Genomic DNA, 16,920 nt, shown 5'->3' on the forward strand with positions numbered 1-16,920 from the left:
ACCTGAATATTGGACTTCTGCTCGATTTCTTTCAACTCCCTCTCAGCTGTTAGTAATTAATCTTAATTAGGCTGCACATAGAATTGGACCAGGTAAGTCAATTAAAATTGTGAAGGTGTGGTCCGGCAAATGGCAACATATGAAATGTGTATAAGTATACAGAAACAATTAACGTGCAACCGTGTAAGCCCACATGTTTTTGTCTTGCTTTAAAAAAAATGTTTTTATGTTTTATCTATGAGTTTGAACCATACAGTCTATGGTTTGAACTAAGAACAAAGCAGTGATATGTGACTGCCATCTGGTGGATATTATAGTGGATATCTTGTGGATAGATAAGAATTATGGCGATTGTGTGTAACTTACATTTGTGGCCAAGGTTATTTGTGATACACATTAAGTATACTACTGTAATTTCATCGAATTGCTTCCCTTTATTGATACCCTGACATCACCCCTCCTCAGATCTCTGGAATTGCACAGTGAAACACATTGTTTTGTCAGGTATTTATGTACAAGATGCACAACTTGCACTTACATAGTAAACAAAATCAATCAGACTTGGCAACCTATAGGCTACAATATGACCTGTAAACTTCTGGGCTACAGTAATGTAGCCAGTAATGTAGTCGTCATGTAAACATTTTGTTTGTCAAGCAGGCTGAAACAAACAAGGAACAAGAAAGTTCCAGGGAAGAGCAATCAAACTCAGATAAATGGATTGCTTCCTGCTTTTTAAAGTGAAAGACGTATATCTTTCTAACTGAGAAACTTGAATGAGTGACATCTCACACAACAATATGTTGTACAGTATATATTCCAAACAAACCAACCATCCAATCCCCCCCCCCCCCCCCCCCCCGCATATCCAAATATCCAAGGAGACAGATGCTTTCCCCCTGCTCCTTTCTCCTCCAGTGACCCTCTGTCTGAGCTATTCCTGTGGCTGTCTCCCCCCAAGTCCCCCTGGGCCCACCCTTCCTGAGTCTGGGCCATAATACCTCCATGGTCTAGGCGCCCTTTGTAAGCAACCCCGTAACCGAATGCCATCTGCCTCTCCATTGGCTTGGCCTGCACCCCCCCCCTCCCCCTCCCCTCCCTCCCTGACCTTCCCAACGCATATTCATGAGGCTTCTTGTCGCCCTTGTGTGTGCCTGCGCAGCTGCCTGTTCCTGAGCTGTGTGTGAAGAGAGAGGGAGAGAGGGGGACGGAAGAGAGTGTTGGAACAGCAGAGAAGCTCTGGGCTGAATTCAGCCATGTCAGTTTTCTCGACACCAAACAAACGATGAGAACTGAGGAACCATGGCCATGTCACTGAGTGCGGACGATGAGGATTACGATTCAGAATCTGAACAGGTCAGAGAACGCTGGATTTGACTGTTTGCCTAATGCTGCCTACAAGCTACAAGTAATACTGTTAGCTACATGTTTTCTTATTTTCCCCTCCCTCTAAATCTTCCACCTTCTCTCTCTAATCTAGCAGATGTAAGATGGTATGGTACGCTACTGTGTATAAAGTACTCTTGAGATCTGGTCTTATTTACCTTTTCAATGGTAAAATAATAGAATTGTGTTAGCAGGGCACCAGTTCATTTCCCTTTGCTCGGAAACGGAACCGAGCCAAAGTATTAGAGAGAAAAATTTAACAGAAAGGGCGTTATAGGATGGATGGTCTACATCTGTTAAACAGCTTCCACAGCTATTGAACTGTCCTGTTTCTTGTCAGGGTAAGGTTCGACCAGGTAGAAAAGCGATCCTTTAAGGATCCGGTGTGAACAGTGATCAGAGAGAGTGAGCAAGTGAGAAGCAGCATGACTCTACATGTGAATGTCCCTCTCCACTATCCCTGGGGCCCAGTGCCACATTCACCACTAAACAAACGATACAATCATGTTGTTCAAAATCAGGATTTTTTGGCCCCTTTTAACAGTCGTGACCTTTGCTTCCGAAAACATGCGTAAGACTTTAGGAATGTACTTTTTTGTCTTTTCTGTTTGTTTTTTTTACAGTCAGTCAAGCAGTGCATGCTAGCCCATACAAACTGAGGTCATAGAGATCTTCTCAACCTCTCTTAACAACTCTTTACTATGACTTGAATGTATAGACCAAACTGGATTTAAGTAATTATCATGTTTTCGTTTTTCTTCATACTATATCCCCTACTGCTCTGTGCCTTTAAGAAGGCTTGAGGCAATGTTGTTTCGCAGGAACTGGGGAGGGGGATGGGGAAAAGGAACAATGAAGAGCTCTCACAGCACTTGACCGCTTCTGCCTGTTAGCCTACTTTAAGCTGTAGGCTACTCTACTAGCAGCAAATACATGCAAGACCAGTGGGTATCGTAGATCATAGAAAGAAGAGTACATTCAAATGGGTTGACACTAGGCGCAGGCATATTAGTGTAACAGTGAAATAGAAGCACACTTTGAAGCCCTTGCTTCAAGCTTGAGTACATTGTTGCATGGTTGCTCAGGGTTAGAAGCATTGCAGCACAACACATGAAGCCACACACCAATTGTTCATAAAGGAGCTTGGTTAGACCACTTTTTCTTTTGGCAGAGTAACAGGGGTGTTGTGGACCTTCCTTTTCCCCCCTTATGTGTTCTGTGGTATCTGTGTGCTAAAGTCAGGCAGATGGTGAATCTTGTGACTTCCTCCCACTGAAATCCACACTGAAATTATGAGTCAGAAGACTACTCAGATAGGGGTTTGAGTTAGTGTTCTGAGGCCTCAGCAAACTGGCCTCACATTCCTGGCATGGTACTCAACCAAGTTACAGTAAATGCTAGTCTGTTGTTTTTGTAGCTTACCTTAAAGGAATATCAGGCCCTTTGCACTTATGTAATATAAACTTCTGTTTTATGATTCTGCTGTTAGATCTGAAGGGAACCTAAGGCGAACTACATGTTTGAAGAATTGTCACCTGTCGGACAGTTTGTTGTGGATTTGTCATACTGAAGGGAATTCGTGCAAACATGTAATTTGAGTGACAGAGAGATCCCATATATGTTTCAGGTGGAAGTAGTTGAGTTCTCAGGCTCAATTTATGCATCTAATATGGGAGGAAGGACACGTCTGATCAAAGTTTTCGAAAAGGGAATCATATTTTCCAATCACACTCAGTGTTGTGCACTGTTGATATTCTCAACCTTTGCAGCTTTTTCCCTCCTGAGGTGTTCCTCATTTCTAACTCTGCAGATTTACTGTGAAAAGAGTGAATCTGTCCTTGACCCAGCTGTAAATTGCATCACTAGTAGCAATGGATGTCTCCTGTTCTTCAGTCTGTTTAGAGCTGTGCTGTTATGCTGTTCTGTTAACCTGGCAGACCAGTTTGGTTTGGTTTTTATACCTGAGGTTCATGACAGGCGCTATGTGGCAAATCATGAGACCAATACAGGCAACAGTTAACACAACAAAGCTCACCAAACCTGAAAACTCTTCTTTGTATAGCTGCAATAATGGAACGTCTTCCTGAAGAAAAGGTTATTCTCGTCCCCGCTGAGGAACACTCTGTTCCCGGGGAACCAGTGTTGTTGGGTTTTCTTACCTTCTAAGCCCTTTTCAAAAATTCGTTTGTTCGTTTGTTTTCATAAGATTAAGGATGTTTTTGTCCTGTATTGGCTATATCTGTTCCTGAAGGGAGGTTACGTAAGAGCCATGACACAGTTATGTGCTTGTGGAGCAGTTTCTCCAGTTGTTGACTAATCGTGATTTAAAGAGCACTTGCTAATTTGAGATTAGCATTTTACCTAAGGGCATACGGTTTCATCATTTAATCAGTTATCTATATCTATTAATTTAATCATTTATCGCTTGCTTTTATTGAATGACTTCTTGTCCATGTTAAATGTTGGGTGATGTAATATTTAGCAGTTACATCATTTTACAAAGTTCTGGCCCTGTAATTAGGTACTTATGAGTAAATATGGTGGTCAAAGGTGTGCTCCTTTATTATGTACTTAGTTGTCAAGGAGAGGCAGGACAGAACACTAACCCTGAAGTCGTAATGAGAGGACTCAGTGGTAGTCATCAGACTCCAGTCTTCTCTCCTTAACAGACTCAATAATCTGAAAATCTGAACCCAATCTCAAGTTTCATTTAGACTGGAATGTCAAGGTCTGTCTTCCAATTGCCCCTGCCCTTTCCCCTTCCACGGAGCGAGCGAGGGAGGAACAAATACAGAGATTTGCTTTCCATTTCCCTCATTGATCACGCCACATACCAATGCCTTTTGGAACCGCCCCTGGGAGAACAATCTGGCGAAGCCACCGCATGAATCAAAAACGTCATTATTCTACTATTGATTGGTTATACAACCACAGGCCGGTTTGTGTTCTCCTTGAGAAAAAGCACCAGTTTTACTGCCGCAAAAGCCATTTTGAAAAGGCTCTCTTTCGAGTCAATTATAATCGTTCACAATTCCTCCAAGCCTTCATTACAACTAAAGAACTGTTTCTATTTTCTCCTCCCCCCATAAGTTCTCTTCAAATGCTGAGCACAAGCAAAGCAAAGTGTTGCCTTGGCAACACTGGAATCTGCAGCAAGAAATATGTATCTGTGAGGGTTTAGAAAAAATCACTGAAAAGCTCTGGGGATGTAGCGGGATCACTGGCTCACATTTTTATCTCCTATATTATTGTGTGTTTTCATAGAGAGAAGAGGTTATATTCAGACGTGGCACTGTCATCTGGAATGCTATTATAAATGCTATTATTTGTAGCTCCTGCTAGGGCCTCCTGCAGTTAGTTGTTGGTGTTAGTAGGTGATAGCATCCCACTGATGAATGTTTGACCAGAATTGTCTCTTTTGATATCCTCCAGCAACGGGCAGCCAATCGGCCAAAGCCCAAGATGGGGACGCCAGCTGCCGTCAAGCTGCCGTCCAATCGCAGCTCGTCTGGTGCGAGGCGCCGGCGGACACGCTGTCGGAAGTGTGAGGCATGCCTGCGGACCGAGTGTGGCGAGTGTCACTTCTGCAAAGACATGAAGAAGTTTGGAGGTCCGGGTCGCATGAAGCAGTCATGTATCATGAGGCAGTGCATCGCGGTGAGTATGCACGGACGCGTCGTTACCGGTTATCAGTTCTGAGGTTATCCTCTGCTGTGCTAAACGCGGCAAATAAGCTGTTGCTGAATGTTCATGTTGCCCCCTTTTTTTTTTGCCTGGTTCCCCTTCCAGCCTGTTCTTCCCCACACGGCCGTGTGTGTGGTGTGTGGTGAGGCAGGCAAGGAGGACACGCAGGAGGAGGAAGAGGACAAGTTCAATGTCATGCTCATGGAGTGCTCCATCTGCAATGAGATAGTTCACCCCAACTGTCTCAAGGTGAGGGGAACCTGGCCGAGGAGTGTGGCTGCCTCTACTTGAGTCAGGTGATTTGTTTGCTCTGTGACTCACATGACAGAGTAATGGATCTGGAATTTGCAAATGTAGTGTCATTCCAAAGCTTTGACTAAGGGCTTTAGAGGCACGAACTTCCTGTTTACTGAGCCAACTTGTAATTTTCCCCTTAATTTGAATGAAGTGGTGTTGCCTGGGAAGGAGACATGTTGCAATGAGGCGCTGCAGGATAAGCGAATGTTACAGGTTGAGTTAAATGCAAAGTAGAAGATAAAGCCAGAAAGACACGTACTACAAAACGGAACAAGCCTAAGCACAACTGCTGAAACCTGCAGTGCGTCAGAGCTTAGCTATATTGCGCATCCCGTTTGCTGCTCTTGGGACTAATAGATGGTAGAGATCTTGGTGGTGCAGTATGTTAGTCAAGTGTCACTTCCTGGTGCCATGCACTTTGTGACATATCGCAGCAGCTGCGGACGTTTGAGGTATTTAAACGTTAAAAAGCATCCAGCTTCCTCATTCCAATTCAACTTTCATATCACTGTCATGTCTCTTTTTGTGAACACATTGTACAAAAGATAATTCTCTTCTGCTTTTCATGGTTACATTTAGCTTTTACTTCACAAGTGTCTCTTTTACTTTATTTGCCGGTGTTTTAGGTTAAAGATACTTCGGGCGTGGTGAACGAAGAGCTCCCTAACTGTTGGGAGTGTCCCAAATGCAATTATGCCGGGAAAACTGGAAAAGTGAGTACCAACATGAGGCCAAAGGATCGCATACAAAGTACCCCTGTCAGGATTTTAAGGCTTCTTTATATTCTAGAGCAAATGCACCCTTTTATGACCAGACACAGGTAAACCAGATACATGTGCAACAGATGGTGTTTCACTGAATTTCTTAAGATTGCAATGTCAAAAACATCTTGCCCTGCCTTTCTTATTGTGGTTTCCACTTCCTGTGTGCCTGGCTAACAGCGTCACATGATGTTCTTGTTACAGTTTAGGTGTTTGCCACAGAGCAATCTAGGGGTACGACAGTGGATCGTTACATGTGGGCCAAGCAAAGACCCAACCACATGCACTGTAGTTAATGAGTTAGGGTGACCTGACCTCTGACCTCCCGCAGCTGCTGGTCTGACGACCTCCTTCCGATAGGCAAAAGGTATAAAGTTGTCTTGCCCCTTTTCTCTCCTTTTGGTCTGCAAGCAAAAAAGAGGTCCAGGGTTCAAGTACGCCTCCAACCTCCCAGGCTCCCTGCTGAGGGAGCAGAAGGCCGCCAAGGAGGAGGCGGATGCGGGGGGCTCGGTCCGGAGGAGGGAGGAGACCCCCAGGCACCGGCTGGACGAGCCCGTCGGCCGACAGCCGCCTCTCCTGTCGCCCAGCTGCTTGCCTCGGCCCCGACCGGAGGACAAACTGAGGAAGAAGAGGAAGCTGTTCGACGACGATGAGGAAGAGGACCTCGGCGTGAGGAAGAAGGTAGAGGGGCTTTTAATAATGAGGCTCGTTGTTACTAATAATGAACCTGTTTGTTTTTTTCACGATCGTTTGACTTTTTGTTGTTCGCAAACATGGAGCTGTGTCATGTTGCGCTGTACAAACCATGCTGTACTAAATAAATTCCTCTTTTCTAACTCTCGCAGGGCAAGTCAGCTGATCCTCTCTTCCCCAAACTTCTCCATCAAATCAAGACGGAGGAAGAGGACCAAGAGGAGGAGGATGAGGAAGAGGAGGAGGATGAGGAGGAGCGGGAACCTTTCTACCGGCGTGTCCTTGAAAGGGACGAAGCTGACGATGAAGAGGACAGCAAGGCCGACCTGCCGAGTCCCCACCTCAAGACGCCTTTTCTGGACAGCGACCAATCGCACTGCAGCTCCCCCCGGGCGGGGCCCAGCAGCGAGGGCGGCAGCGAAACCCAGGAGAAGGGCCCGCGGCCCAAAGCCCGCCGCAAGCGCCGCATCCCCAACAAGGAGCTGAGCAAGGAGCTGAGCAAAGCCCTCAACCAGGAGATCCAGAAGACCGAAGAGTCCCTGGCCAATGAGAACCGCCAGCCCCTCAAGGAGGAGCCCGAGAGCGAGAACGAGGAGCCCAAGAGGCCCTTCCGGAACGGCGGCGGCGGCGACCTGGGAGGTGAGCGGCCCCACCTCAGGACCAGGGAGATGAACGGCACCCCCTGGGAGCTGCGCCACTTCTACCCCAGTCAGATCACCCCTCTGGGCTTCAACAGGAGCTCCCCCGCCACCCGGCCCCTGCCCCCGCGCTCCCCGCCCAAGTGTGTCCAAATGGAGAGACACGTCATCCGCCCGCCCCCCATCAGCCCCCCTCCGGACAGGCTGCCCCTCACGGACGGCAAGACCCACGCCATGCAGAGGGAGGTCTGGATGAAGATCTTCGGGTACCTCCCTCACAAGGAGCTGTGTGTCAACATGCGGGTCTGCAAGACCTGGAACAGATGGTAAGGGCTCTGTTCGTCTAGAACTCTGCTACTACCTTGGTTTAGTCAGTTGAATCAGTCATGGGAGGCCCACAAATACCTTACCAGTACGTTACAGGTGCAACCCTCACACTGTAAATTCCTTCACTGCTAGCAACAAAGGACTGTGCTGAACTCGATTGTCTGCCTGCCTGTTACCTTGCCCAGGTGCTGTGACAAAAGGCTGTGGACCCGGATTGACCTGAATCGCTGCAAGGCCATCTCACCGCTCATGCTCAGTGGGATCATCCGCAGACAGCCCGTCTCCCTGGATCTCAGCTGGACCAACATCTCCAAGAAGCAACTCAGCTGGCTCATCAACCGATTACCAGGTAGGCGAGCCAGGAAGAGCAACACGACCTGACATGCTGGTCATCTGAGAGGGAGGAGCGCCTGATCTCTACCGATCCGTTCAGAGTATATCCGCATGCTTTGATCGTGTCTCAGAATTGATGTGTTCTCTGTTTGTGTGTGTGTGTGTGTGTGTGGCAGGTCTGAGGGTGCTGCTGTTGTCGGGCTGCTCCTGGGTAGCCGTGTCGGCCCTGTGCACCTCCAGCTGCCCTCCGCTCCGCACCCTGGACGTCCAGTGGGTGGAGGGGCTCAAAGACGCCCAGATGAGAGACCTGCTGTCCCCCCCGACAGACAACAGACCAGGTGGAGAATCAAACTGATTATTAAGTGTGTTAGATCGCCCCCTGGTGGCACCAGCAAACCAGTACCAAAACGGTTGAAGTGGTTAAGAGCAAGTTAACAGTTACTGGTCAGTTAAAATAAAATCATTTTAGTCATCCTAAAAACTAGCTAAAGCTTAGTGTTTGACCCATGTGTGTTATCTTCAAACCCTTCAGGTCAGATGGACAACCGCTGTAAGCTGAGGAACATAGTGGACCTGCGCCTGGCCGGCCTGGACATCACCGACGCGTCTCTGCGTCTCATCATCCGACAGATGCCTTCCCTGTCCAGCCTGGACCTCAGCTACTGCAACCACATCAACGACCAGTCGGTCAACCTGCTGACGGCGGCAGGTACCACCACCAGAGACTCCCTAACAGTCGTCAACCTGTCAGGTGAGAATGCTCTTTTTCTGGCTGAGCGGGCCTCATCGCTGCATCACACTTGCTGTGCCAGGACTTTTTCTCATTATTTTATCGGCACACGGCGTTGGAGCTCATTGTGTGGTGTTGTTGTGTCTCCCTCCAGTGTGTAACAGGGTGACAGACCACTCCCTCACCTTTTTCAAGCGCTGTGGAAGCATCTGTCAAATCGACCTCCGCTACTGCAAACAGGTGACCAAGACAGCCTGCGAACGTTTCATAGCGGAGATGTCTGTGAGTGTGCAGTTCGGACTGAAGGAAGATAAATTGCTGCAGAAGCTCAGCTAGTTTTCTATGAGAACTAGGGCCGAGGTCCAAATGTACACTCAAACAAAAGACTAACGAAATGCACTAAATGGAGCAACAAGGTTTCCCCATTGAACCTGGTTGGTTTTGTACATTTTATTTCCTCTTCTGTGCTCAGATTCCTGAATCCTCACTGTCAGAGGAGAAGCAGTATCTTGAACACGTTCCTTGTTCTTGTCATTGGTGTCTTTATGGATATTACCGCACCTCAACACACTCAAAGTGGAGTCTTTGTACAAAGGGGTAGGATGTATAACTCCTGGAGAAAAGGTGTTGAGGAAAGTCAAAGCATGAGTGTTTTTGTGCTGTTTAGATTGTACCTTTATAATGGTTTGTGGTTTTGTTGAATTGGCTGTGTATTTCTACCTGTTAGAAATGTGTTAAATGTAAAAAAATATATTTTTTATACAACCATAATTTACACATCTGGCAATAAGGCAACATTTTTGGAGTAATTTAATGTTTGCAGTTCCACACACTCCCAGATACAGTTTTGTTGAATGGTTCTCAGATATCTCTAAGAACTGGATAGTGCTCTTATAAAGTCTGCCTTGACCCAGGTGTATATTTAGAATGCTGTGGTTTCCATGACACGTGCCAAAGTGACTGACTTTGGATGGATTTACTTTATTAAAATATGAAAATTTGATATAATTGTCATAAATGTCTAAATGGAATATTTGGTCAATAAATGACTAAAATATAATGGCTTTAAAATGTATTTTTGCTTTTACAGATGCACATGTTAAATGTAAGTAAATCTTAAACCTATGGTAGGTCCCAATACCCATACTACCATACTATTTAGCATGCTAGATACTATACACACCCTATTGTAGTATGGGAATTGGGATTCCCAATATAGGAACACCCTATTGTGTTCCTATATTTTGCGATTTAAAATATTTTTCTCAGCAATCATCAGTTATTTTATACAGTGGCTGATAATACCCAAGTTCCGGCTGATGGTGACACAGACATGTTGACATGGGACACCAAAGCATTCGAAAAATGCCAGGCTCATAGTTGACCTACGGTTGCTTACTCTTTGAGTAGAAACAACCGTTGGGTGCCCTTCAGAAGCCCTTTACTCAACTTAACAAGGATCATGTCGGTATCACCACGTTTTTATCTTGCTGAAGCGGGGTGCAGCTGTCTGTTTCCAGGCAACAGTGTAACTTGGCTTCAATGCTCTCCATTGTTCGAGAGGCTGCTTATGTTAGAAGCTAAAGACAAAGACACAATAAATGTATTTCCAATTTAAATCTTTAATTACCAAAATAAAAAGTTTACCATTCCGAAATACAAAGACCAAACCTTGCACACAATATAGTTCTACACACCATTCCCAAGGAGTGCAACCTGCTCAACTGCTGTTGTGGTTTGCATGTGACATCGTATCTGTGATAGCAGCAATGTAGACGTGATACAGTACAGTGCTTGATATTTTTTAAGAGCAGAAGGGAAAATTAAGTATTCAGTCCCGTGCCTTGACAGTTGTCCTCATGCTCTGCTTCTAAGCTTAGGCAAATCCTTGAATGAAAGTCAAACGATCTGACAGTGAAACATAACTCTTTCATTTAATAATAAACTAACCTAATCTGATGGTCATCTTGAACATGTCATTACACATTTAAATTAAATGGAAAAAATATAGATATGTACATCTCAGTGATATGAAACAATATTTGCAACTATATAAGTCACTTTTCCTTCTGTATTGTTTACATGCTACAAGTGTCTGTAAACTTACAGCTACGTCTTTGAACAGTTAGTTGTTAAAAAAGTTCAACTGCAGAATATTGATGATCCCAAAACATTATAATAAGAAAGCATCAGCAGACATAAAATGCATAATAAGGTATTCCCTTGACTTCCTGGAAAACAAAGACATTCATAACAACAAATACACAACAAAGTAGGTGTAAAGACAAAAGAAAACAGAGTATAGTTGAATTTAAGTTAGCACCGGTTCTGTTTTTGTCACAGATAATCCATAGCGATATTGCTATTATCAGAAGACATAACACACGGTAACAAGCAACCAGTATAACGTTTATACCATTACAGATTGATATGGTCTGTTGAATATTCATTCAAGAGAAGTAAGCTCCCAGTCCAGATTCATGGATGCAATTTGATGTGAACAGTGGTGCACAAAATGTGTAAAATCAGAAAATATGGTACAGATACTCGTATGACATGCTAATTATCAAACATACACACACACGGAGAGAACAAGGGTGAGAAATGAAGAGGACATCCCACTTCTTATTTGGCACCTACATCCCTCACCCTGCGGATCTCAATACAGTTAAACACAGTATATTAATCATATGTATCTTACTAAGATATGCAGCAAGTGTCAGTAATTTTTTTTGTGTTCTGAGCATGTTCTCAGTCCATAGGTAGATCCATGAGTGACACGTCATGTTAGACAAGATTGCACGTGTTTGAATACCTCACATTCATATTCAAGTCAACATTAGTAAGAAAAGCATAACAACATCGACATCTTGGGACCAGTACACGTGTTAGGTTACGGAATGAGTTCACGTGAGGGTGGATTTCATTGGTCAAGCGGTGCTTCGTCAAACTCTTAAATCAAAGACGATTGAACACTGCGTTTGTCGTTTTCATTTTCAGAAAATGACAAACGGAGCAAATCCACTGATTAGAGTCTGGTAGGTTTGTGAGCTGCATGGTTGGTCTCGGACACGGACGGTCCCAAACATCCGCTGGAGGAGGTGGGCGTGTCTTAAGGAAGTGGTGATGGAGGGGGGGGGGGGGGGGGCTGGGGTGAGGGGTGAGTGCGGGGGGGAGGGGACGGGTTAAGACTTGAAGACGTGCACGGCCCTCACCACGTACTGCCTGCAGATGGGGCACTCGCTCATCCTCTTGCCACACTTGGTGCAGGTGACCATGTGACCGCACTCCAGGAGCACGCAGTCGATGACGGCGTCCATGCAGATCCTGCACAGGCTGTCGTCGTGGCTGGTCAGCTGAGATCGCTCGCCGTCTGCAACGAACCAGGAGGAGAACTGAGGAGGAGAACTCAGGGAGGAGGAGGGGGGGGGGGGGCTCTGCACGACGGGACAAAGTGAGGATGGCGCCATGGACTGTGGGGGTATGACAGTGTGACATGGTCTTCGAGAGCTCACTCAGATATCCCCTCTTATCCAGAGTGCTTTGTCTTGGAAAGGTCAATTACTACAAACCAGAGAGCATGCTCAACACAGGTTGACACATGGGAAATGTCATTGTCTAGGAGAGGGGTGATTTGTTTACCCGACAATGAGACTTTCCTCACCACCTGAGGTGCACCGACAAAGGTTCTAATTTTTACCAGGCTAAAACACAAATATATATCTAGCATCGTAAAATGGACTTTGATACTTCAAAGTATGGATTGAAGTTTGCAGATGTAATAAACACATCGACAGCCCCATGGTTCTGATGAGGAGACGGATAGTGGATGAGATGCTAAAAATAAAATAAAAAACGGGTCTTCCTGCGTATGGGAAAAAAAACAAGCATGAAGCACTTCACACGAGACCACAAAGATCCCAGAGGACGTGTGGAGAATGTGTATCTGGGTGCGGGGCCGCGGTACGCATCGCTAGACTGTCCAGGGGCACCAGGAGGGGCGTTTGTGCTTCATGCAGGTTCAGGACGGACATGATGGCGAGTCACAAACAAGTGGACTGACTGGGGTGAGAGGGGGGGGGGGGGGGGGGGGGACTTCTCTGATACCTTACCTCCAACTCCACCGTTGCAGATAGGAGGTGGGTAGGCTACCACTTGTTAGGAGGAGTAAAGTAAAAGACATGTAATAGTGACTCTGATAAGGAGCATTAAATACGCTATTCTTAGTAGCAATCCCACGTTTCAAACTGGATTGTGGTCAGCAGAGGCTTGTGAAGGGTACCGTAGAAAGCAGGAGAGAGATCGATAATCTCTTACCTGCAGTGACAGCCGTGCTCACGTTTTCCACTGAAAGGGAAAAGAAAACATGATACTTTAAAGAGATGACACATCCGTTTATTCATAGCAGACCAGTTGCACTGTATCAAGGGAGCTCAATTTACACTGAATTATTGATTCCTCGCAGCAAATGTAAAGTAAAAATAAATGTTACGAGGAACAGTAAAAGCTAAAGCCTTACTGCAGGGGCCCGGGTTCAATTCCAGCCCGGGCAATTTCCAGCATGTCCTCCCCTCTCTTTCTCCCCCTGCCTTCTTGCATCTGTCTTACTGTCTCTATCAAAGTATTTTTACAACCACGGTTGCTGTTGCCTGACAACAGGCAGATCCCCACCTGGCTTCCTGTTGTCCTCAGCCTCCCTGTACAGCCTGCCCACGCGCTCCACAAGCTCCCACTTCTCACAGCACCCTGAGAAGTTGACAAAGTTCCTGGCCAGGATCTCCTTCAGCTGCCGGACAGACAGACCCTCGATGTCCCTGTGGCTGGAGATGTCGGAGAGGGAGGCCCGGGCCTGCCTCCGTGTCTGAGGGCTCACCTGCAGGGGGGGGGGGGGGGGGGGGGGGGGCGATCAGGACTATCGTCTGTAATCGCCTGTGATCACACCCTGAACGAGTACATTGTATACTGTATTTCATGGAAAGGATGGAGAATGTTGGAGTATATTGCCTGAGAAGATTGTGACTGACGGTTTCAAAAGAACCCCTGAAGAGATATTCACCTCTGGAGTGTGTTCACTGGGTTCCAAGTTCAAGAGGGAGAAAGACGTAACATCGCCTAGATCCTAGACAGGTAACACACACACACACACACACACACATAACTGAGTGCTGCAGGGAGTAAACACCATAAGCCATTGGCAGTCTAAGGTAGGCTTGGCCAGTTGTCAAGGATTAGGATTAGTAATCCATAGTTTGGGCTAATGATACGTAGTGAACAAATCTATTTCCAGTAAAGATTACAGCACTGACCACCTTCTGAGTATTTAAAGCAGAGAACCTGGAATGATCTATTCCAGTAGAGAAGTCATTTCCATATCGGTCCTAATGCCTTCAGCACTCTCTGGTCCCCTCTCCCGGTCACACCATCCTGGATGCTTTCTACAGTAATTGTTTAAGTGGCTCCCAGCAAAATACTGATGTTGAGACTTCTCAGTGGTAAACAACACGGAGGCTATCACAGCTGTGTTATTACCTGAACACACAGATCAACTCTCAGGGTTAGATCAGGTTCATGTAGAACCCATTCCAAGCCCAGGAGGAAGAACACACACACACACTACACGCGTTGTTAATGTGTGCGCGTACCTGATTGGTCCCTGTGCTGTCACTCGGGCTGAGCGCCTCCCCCTGAGACACGGCGAGGGCGGTCAGCTCGGACGCCGAGTGCGCCGCCGACGGAGGCGGGGTGTAGAGGACGCGGGAGCTGAGGCTGGCCCTGTCGAGGTCGTCCTCCTCCTCCTCCGCCCCCCCGGCCCCCTGGTGACACAGCACCAGGTCCACCAGGTCCTGCTTCTCCCTGCAGGTGTCGGTGGGCACGTTGCGCAGCACCAGGTACTGGCGCAGGTCTTTGACGCGCAGGCGCATGAGCAGCGGGCGCTGGAAGGCCGTGCCCTTCAGCAGGTGACAGGTGGCACAGGTGCGCTGGTTGTCCCGGAGCACGGAGCACAGCGAGCAGAAGCTCTTCTTGCATTCGCAGCAAACATGCTGGGAGGAGAGAGAGGAGAGTGTGGAGATGGGGATAAGAACTCCACGCAGTGCGACAGGGACTGTGATGCAGACAGGCCCGGGGGAAGGCTACATTTTAATAGGTTTTGTACATCCTTCCCACAGACTGCTGAAACTCCAAATGTCCTTTCATTGTAATGTGGAAGTGTGGAAGACTAAACCATATCTGGTTTCAAATACGGAAATAAAGTCGTTATGCGTCTAAAATTTCGCATTTATCTCCAGCTGAATCGTGGCGAGCAGTGGATGTACGACTGGAAAGTGGGACATCAGAGCTCAAACGAGTCTTGAGGAAGCAGATCAATGTCGCTGCATTCTTCAATCATCCACATCTGTTCCCCTCCCTCTGCAGACAGCCAGACTGGAGGCAGTTCCTCGCTTTCATGTCAGAAAACATCAAACAGTAATACATGCAAGGGGGAGGGATTTGACGCAAGGCTGGCACGGTGACCAAGAGACAGAGAAGGGAACACGCAGAGTAAATGAATGGAACCCTGTGCCCAGCTGAAGACGACTCCCTCCCACGAGACTTTGTCAGTCTGCGTCTCTCAGCTGTGTTTCTAGCGATCCTCATGAGAGGTCAAGTGTTTTGAGGTTGTGGGCTAAATCTGTTTGAGAAAGTTCAGCCTAATTACTTGTACTCTAGATTTCTGTATCCAATCAAAATGGTCAAATCATGCTGACAAAAGCCTGTAGCCGAGAGTTTCCTGACGTAACACTCCATCTCTATTTAGAGTCTCTGAACTGGCACAATTTGTGGACGCATTAGATTACAGCTCAACTTTCAACATCACCATTAGATAATGAGAACAGATTTTAAAACATAAGCAGATTAATGTTAAGGCTATTAGACATGTCAACAGTCTTCTTAAATCAACCAGACTATATCTTTATCGTCATTTAATTCACGTGAGCATGCTCGCCTGGGTAAACTCCTTACCTTTCTTCGGAACACAGAGAAGGCCTGTCCACAGGCCTTGCACACCAGGCTGGGGCTCCCTGAGGTTGTGGGTGGGTATGTGGAGTAGCCCGCGCTGGGGGCAAATCGAAAGGGTCCCGCTCCCGCTCCGAACCCGGGCTGCTGGCCTCGTACCGCCCCCGTGCCCATGACTTCATTCAGCAGACCACAGCACGAAGCCCACATGGACGAGGCCCCCGCCTGGCCATTCACGCAGACACGGAACACATGGAACACATGGAACACACGGAACACACGTGAGGCCCTACGGTCGCCTCGGTAACGCCTCCCTGTCAAATGTCACGTCGCCCCAGGTAACCGGCGCACAGTCAACGAGGCATACCTTCAAATGAATTGGTTTTGTGCTCAGATGTGGTTCACACAGGATGCGGCACATGTGATAATAGCGTCTATATATAAAGTGGCCATGGAAACACAATGTCATAATGGAATACCCTTGGTATTTCTACAACAGGGCCTCACATGGACCTCCTTCACTGAGTTATACCCAGGTTGATAAAAGCACACATATCTGGTCATAGCACGCGTATATAGGAGGTTGCCTCTAGCAGACAGACCAACCCAATCACAACACAGCTAGTGGCCTTCATTTTCAACCAATATTTTTCTATAAGGTAAGCCTTCTGGTAAAAGGTGAAATGGTGCAATAAAGTAGGATACTGTGGTAGCGTGCAGTCGGCGTGAATTAGTTTGTGAGTTAAACCTGCATGATTACCTAATTCCTAGTATTGGCCTTATCTGACCAAAAATGTTGAGTCTAAAATTGTGGAATAGGTTTATGCAACAGGTATCCATTTCAAGGGTGGTAGTTCACTCCAGTTTGGAGACTGGGTTGCATTATTTGCATGATTGCCACTATTAAATGTTGGGAGTCTGAGAGTAAGAAAATTAAGAACCATGTCGTGGCCATAGAAGGAAGGAAGCATGACTAAAATAGTTTTATGGAATGAGAATCTATAAACTAGTAATCGACCATATACTGTAGCGTAATGATCCTTATACACACTGATCCAGACTACAGATCGGCTGC

At 46.6% G+C, this 16,920-nt stretch overlaps 2 protein-coding genes across 3 annotated transcripts; one reads left to right on the forward strand and one right to left on the reverse strand.

The window, feature by feature from the left end:
• The first annotated feature begins 1,157 nt into the window (after positions 1 to 1,157).
• Positions 1,158 to 9,909, forward strand: kdm2ba (lysine (K)-specific demethylase 2Ba). 2 transcript variants are annotated; one of them, XM_067231404.1, is made up of 10 exons: positions 1,158 to 1,356; positions 4,819 to 5,043; positions 5,176 to 5,319; positions 5,994 to 6,080; positions 6,531 to 6,809; positions 6,974 to 7,785; positions 7,972 to 8,135; positions 8,296 to 8,457; positions 8,652 to 8,870; positions 9,004 to 9,909. In XM_067231404.1, exons 1-10 carry the CDS (start codon positions 1,303 to 1,305, stop codon positions 9,183 to 9,185), a joined length of 2,328 nt encoding a protein of 775 aa, XP_067087505.1. In that variant the 5' UTR covers positions 1,158 to 1,302; the 3' UTR covers positions 9,186 to 9,909. The 2 variants fall into 2 exon arrangements, with proteins under 2 accessions (XP_067087505.1, XP_067087506.1); XM_067231405.1 differs by having other exon boundaries at positions 6,540 to 6,809.
• A 314-nt stretch (positions 9,910 to 10,223) lies between these two features.
• Positions 10,224 to 16,067, reverse strand: rnf34a (ring finger protein 34a). Its single transcript, XM_067231312.1, has 6 exons — positions 15,852 to 16,067; positions 14,492 to 14,890; positions 13,906 to 13,968; positions 13,521 to 13,722; positions 13,167 to 13,196; positions 10,224 to 12,222 (listed from the first exon to the last, which is right to left on the reverse strand). Exons 1-6 carry the CDS (start codon positions 16,053 to 16,055, stop codon positions 12,035 to 12,037), a joined length of 1,086 nt encoding a protein of 361 aa, XP_067087413.1. The 5' UTR covers positions 16,056 to 16,067; the 3' UTR covers positions 10,224 to 12,034.
• Between the last annotated feature and the right edge of the window lie 853 nt (positions 16,068 to 16,920).

The sequence above is a fragment of the Osmerus mordax genome, chromosome 28 (assembly GCF_038355195.1).
Source record: "Osmerus mordax isolate fOsmMor3 chromosome 28, fOsmMor3.pri, whole genome shotgun sequence".
NCBI lineage: Eukaryota > Metazoa > Chordata > Actinopteri > Osmeriformes > Osmeridae > Osmerus > Osmerus mordax.

What these genes read in the sequence shown, in the direction of transcription:
- rnf34a (XM_067231312.1), bottom strand. Translation starts at nt 16,055, where the DNA reads ATGTGGGCTTCGTGCTGTGGTCTGCTGAATGAAGTCATGGGCACGGGG. An exon ending in ACAGCACAGGGACCAATCAG is followed by an intron (nt 13,969 to 14,491) that starts GTACGCGCACAC and finishes TTACCTGTCTAG; the next exon opens with GATCTAGGCGATGTTACGTC. An exon ending in TGAGGACAACAGGAAGCCAG is followed by an intron (nt 13,197 to 13,520) that starts GTGGGGATCTGC and finishes TTTCCCTTTCAG; the next exon opens with TGGAAAACGTGAGCACGGCT.
- kdm2ba (XM_067231404.1), top strand. Translation starts at nt 1,303, where the DNA reads ATGGCCATGTCACTGAGTGCGGACGATGAGGATTACGATTCAGAATCT. An exon ending in ACGATTCAGAATCTGAACAG is followed by an intron (nt 1,357 to 4,818) that starts GTCAGAGAACGC and finishes GATATCCTCCAG; the next exon opens with CAACGGGCAGCCAATCGGCC. An exon ending in GCTCATCAACCGATTACCAG is followed by an intron (nt 8,136 to 8,295) that starts GTAGGCGAGCCA and finishes TGTGTGTGGCAG; the next exon opens with GTCTGAGGGTGCTGCTGTTG.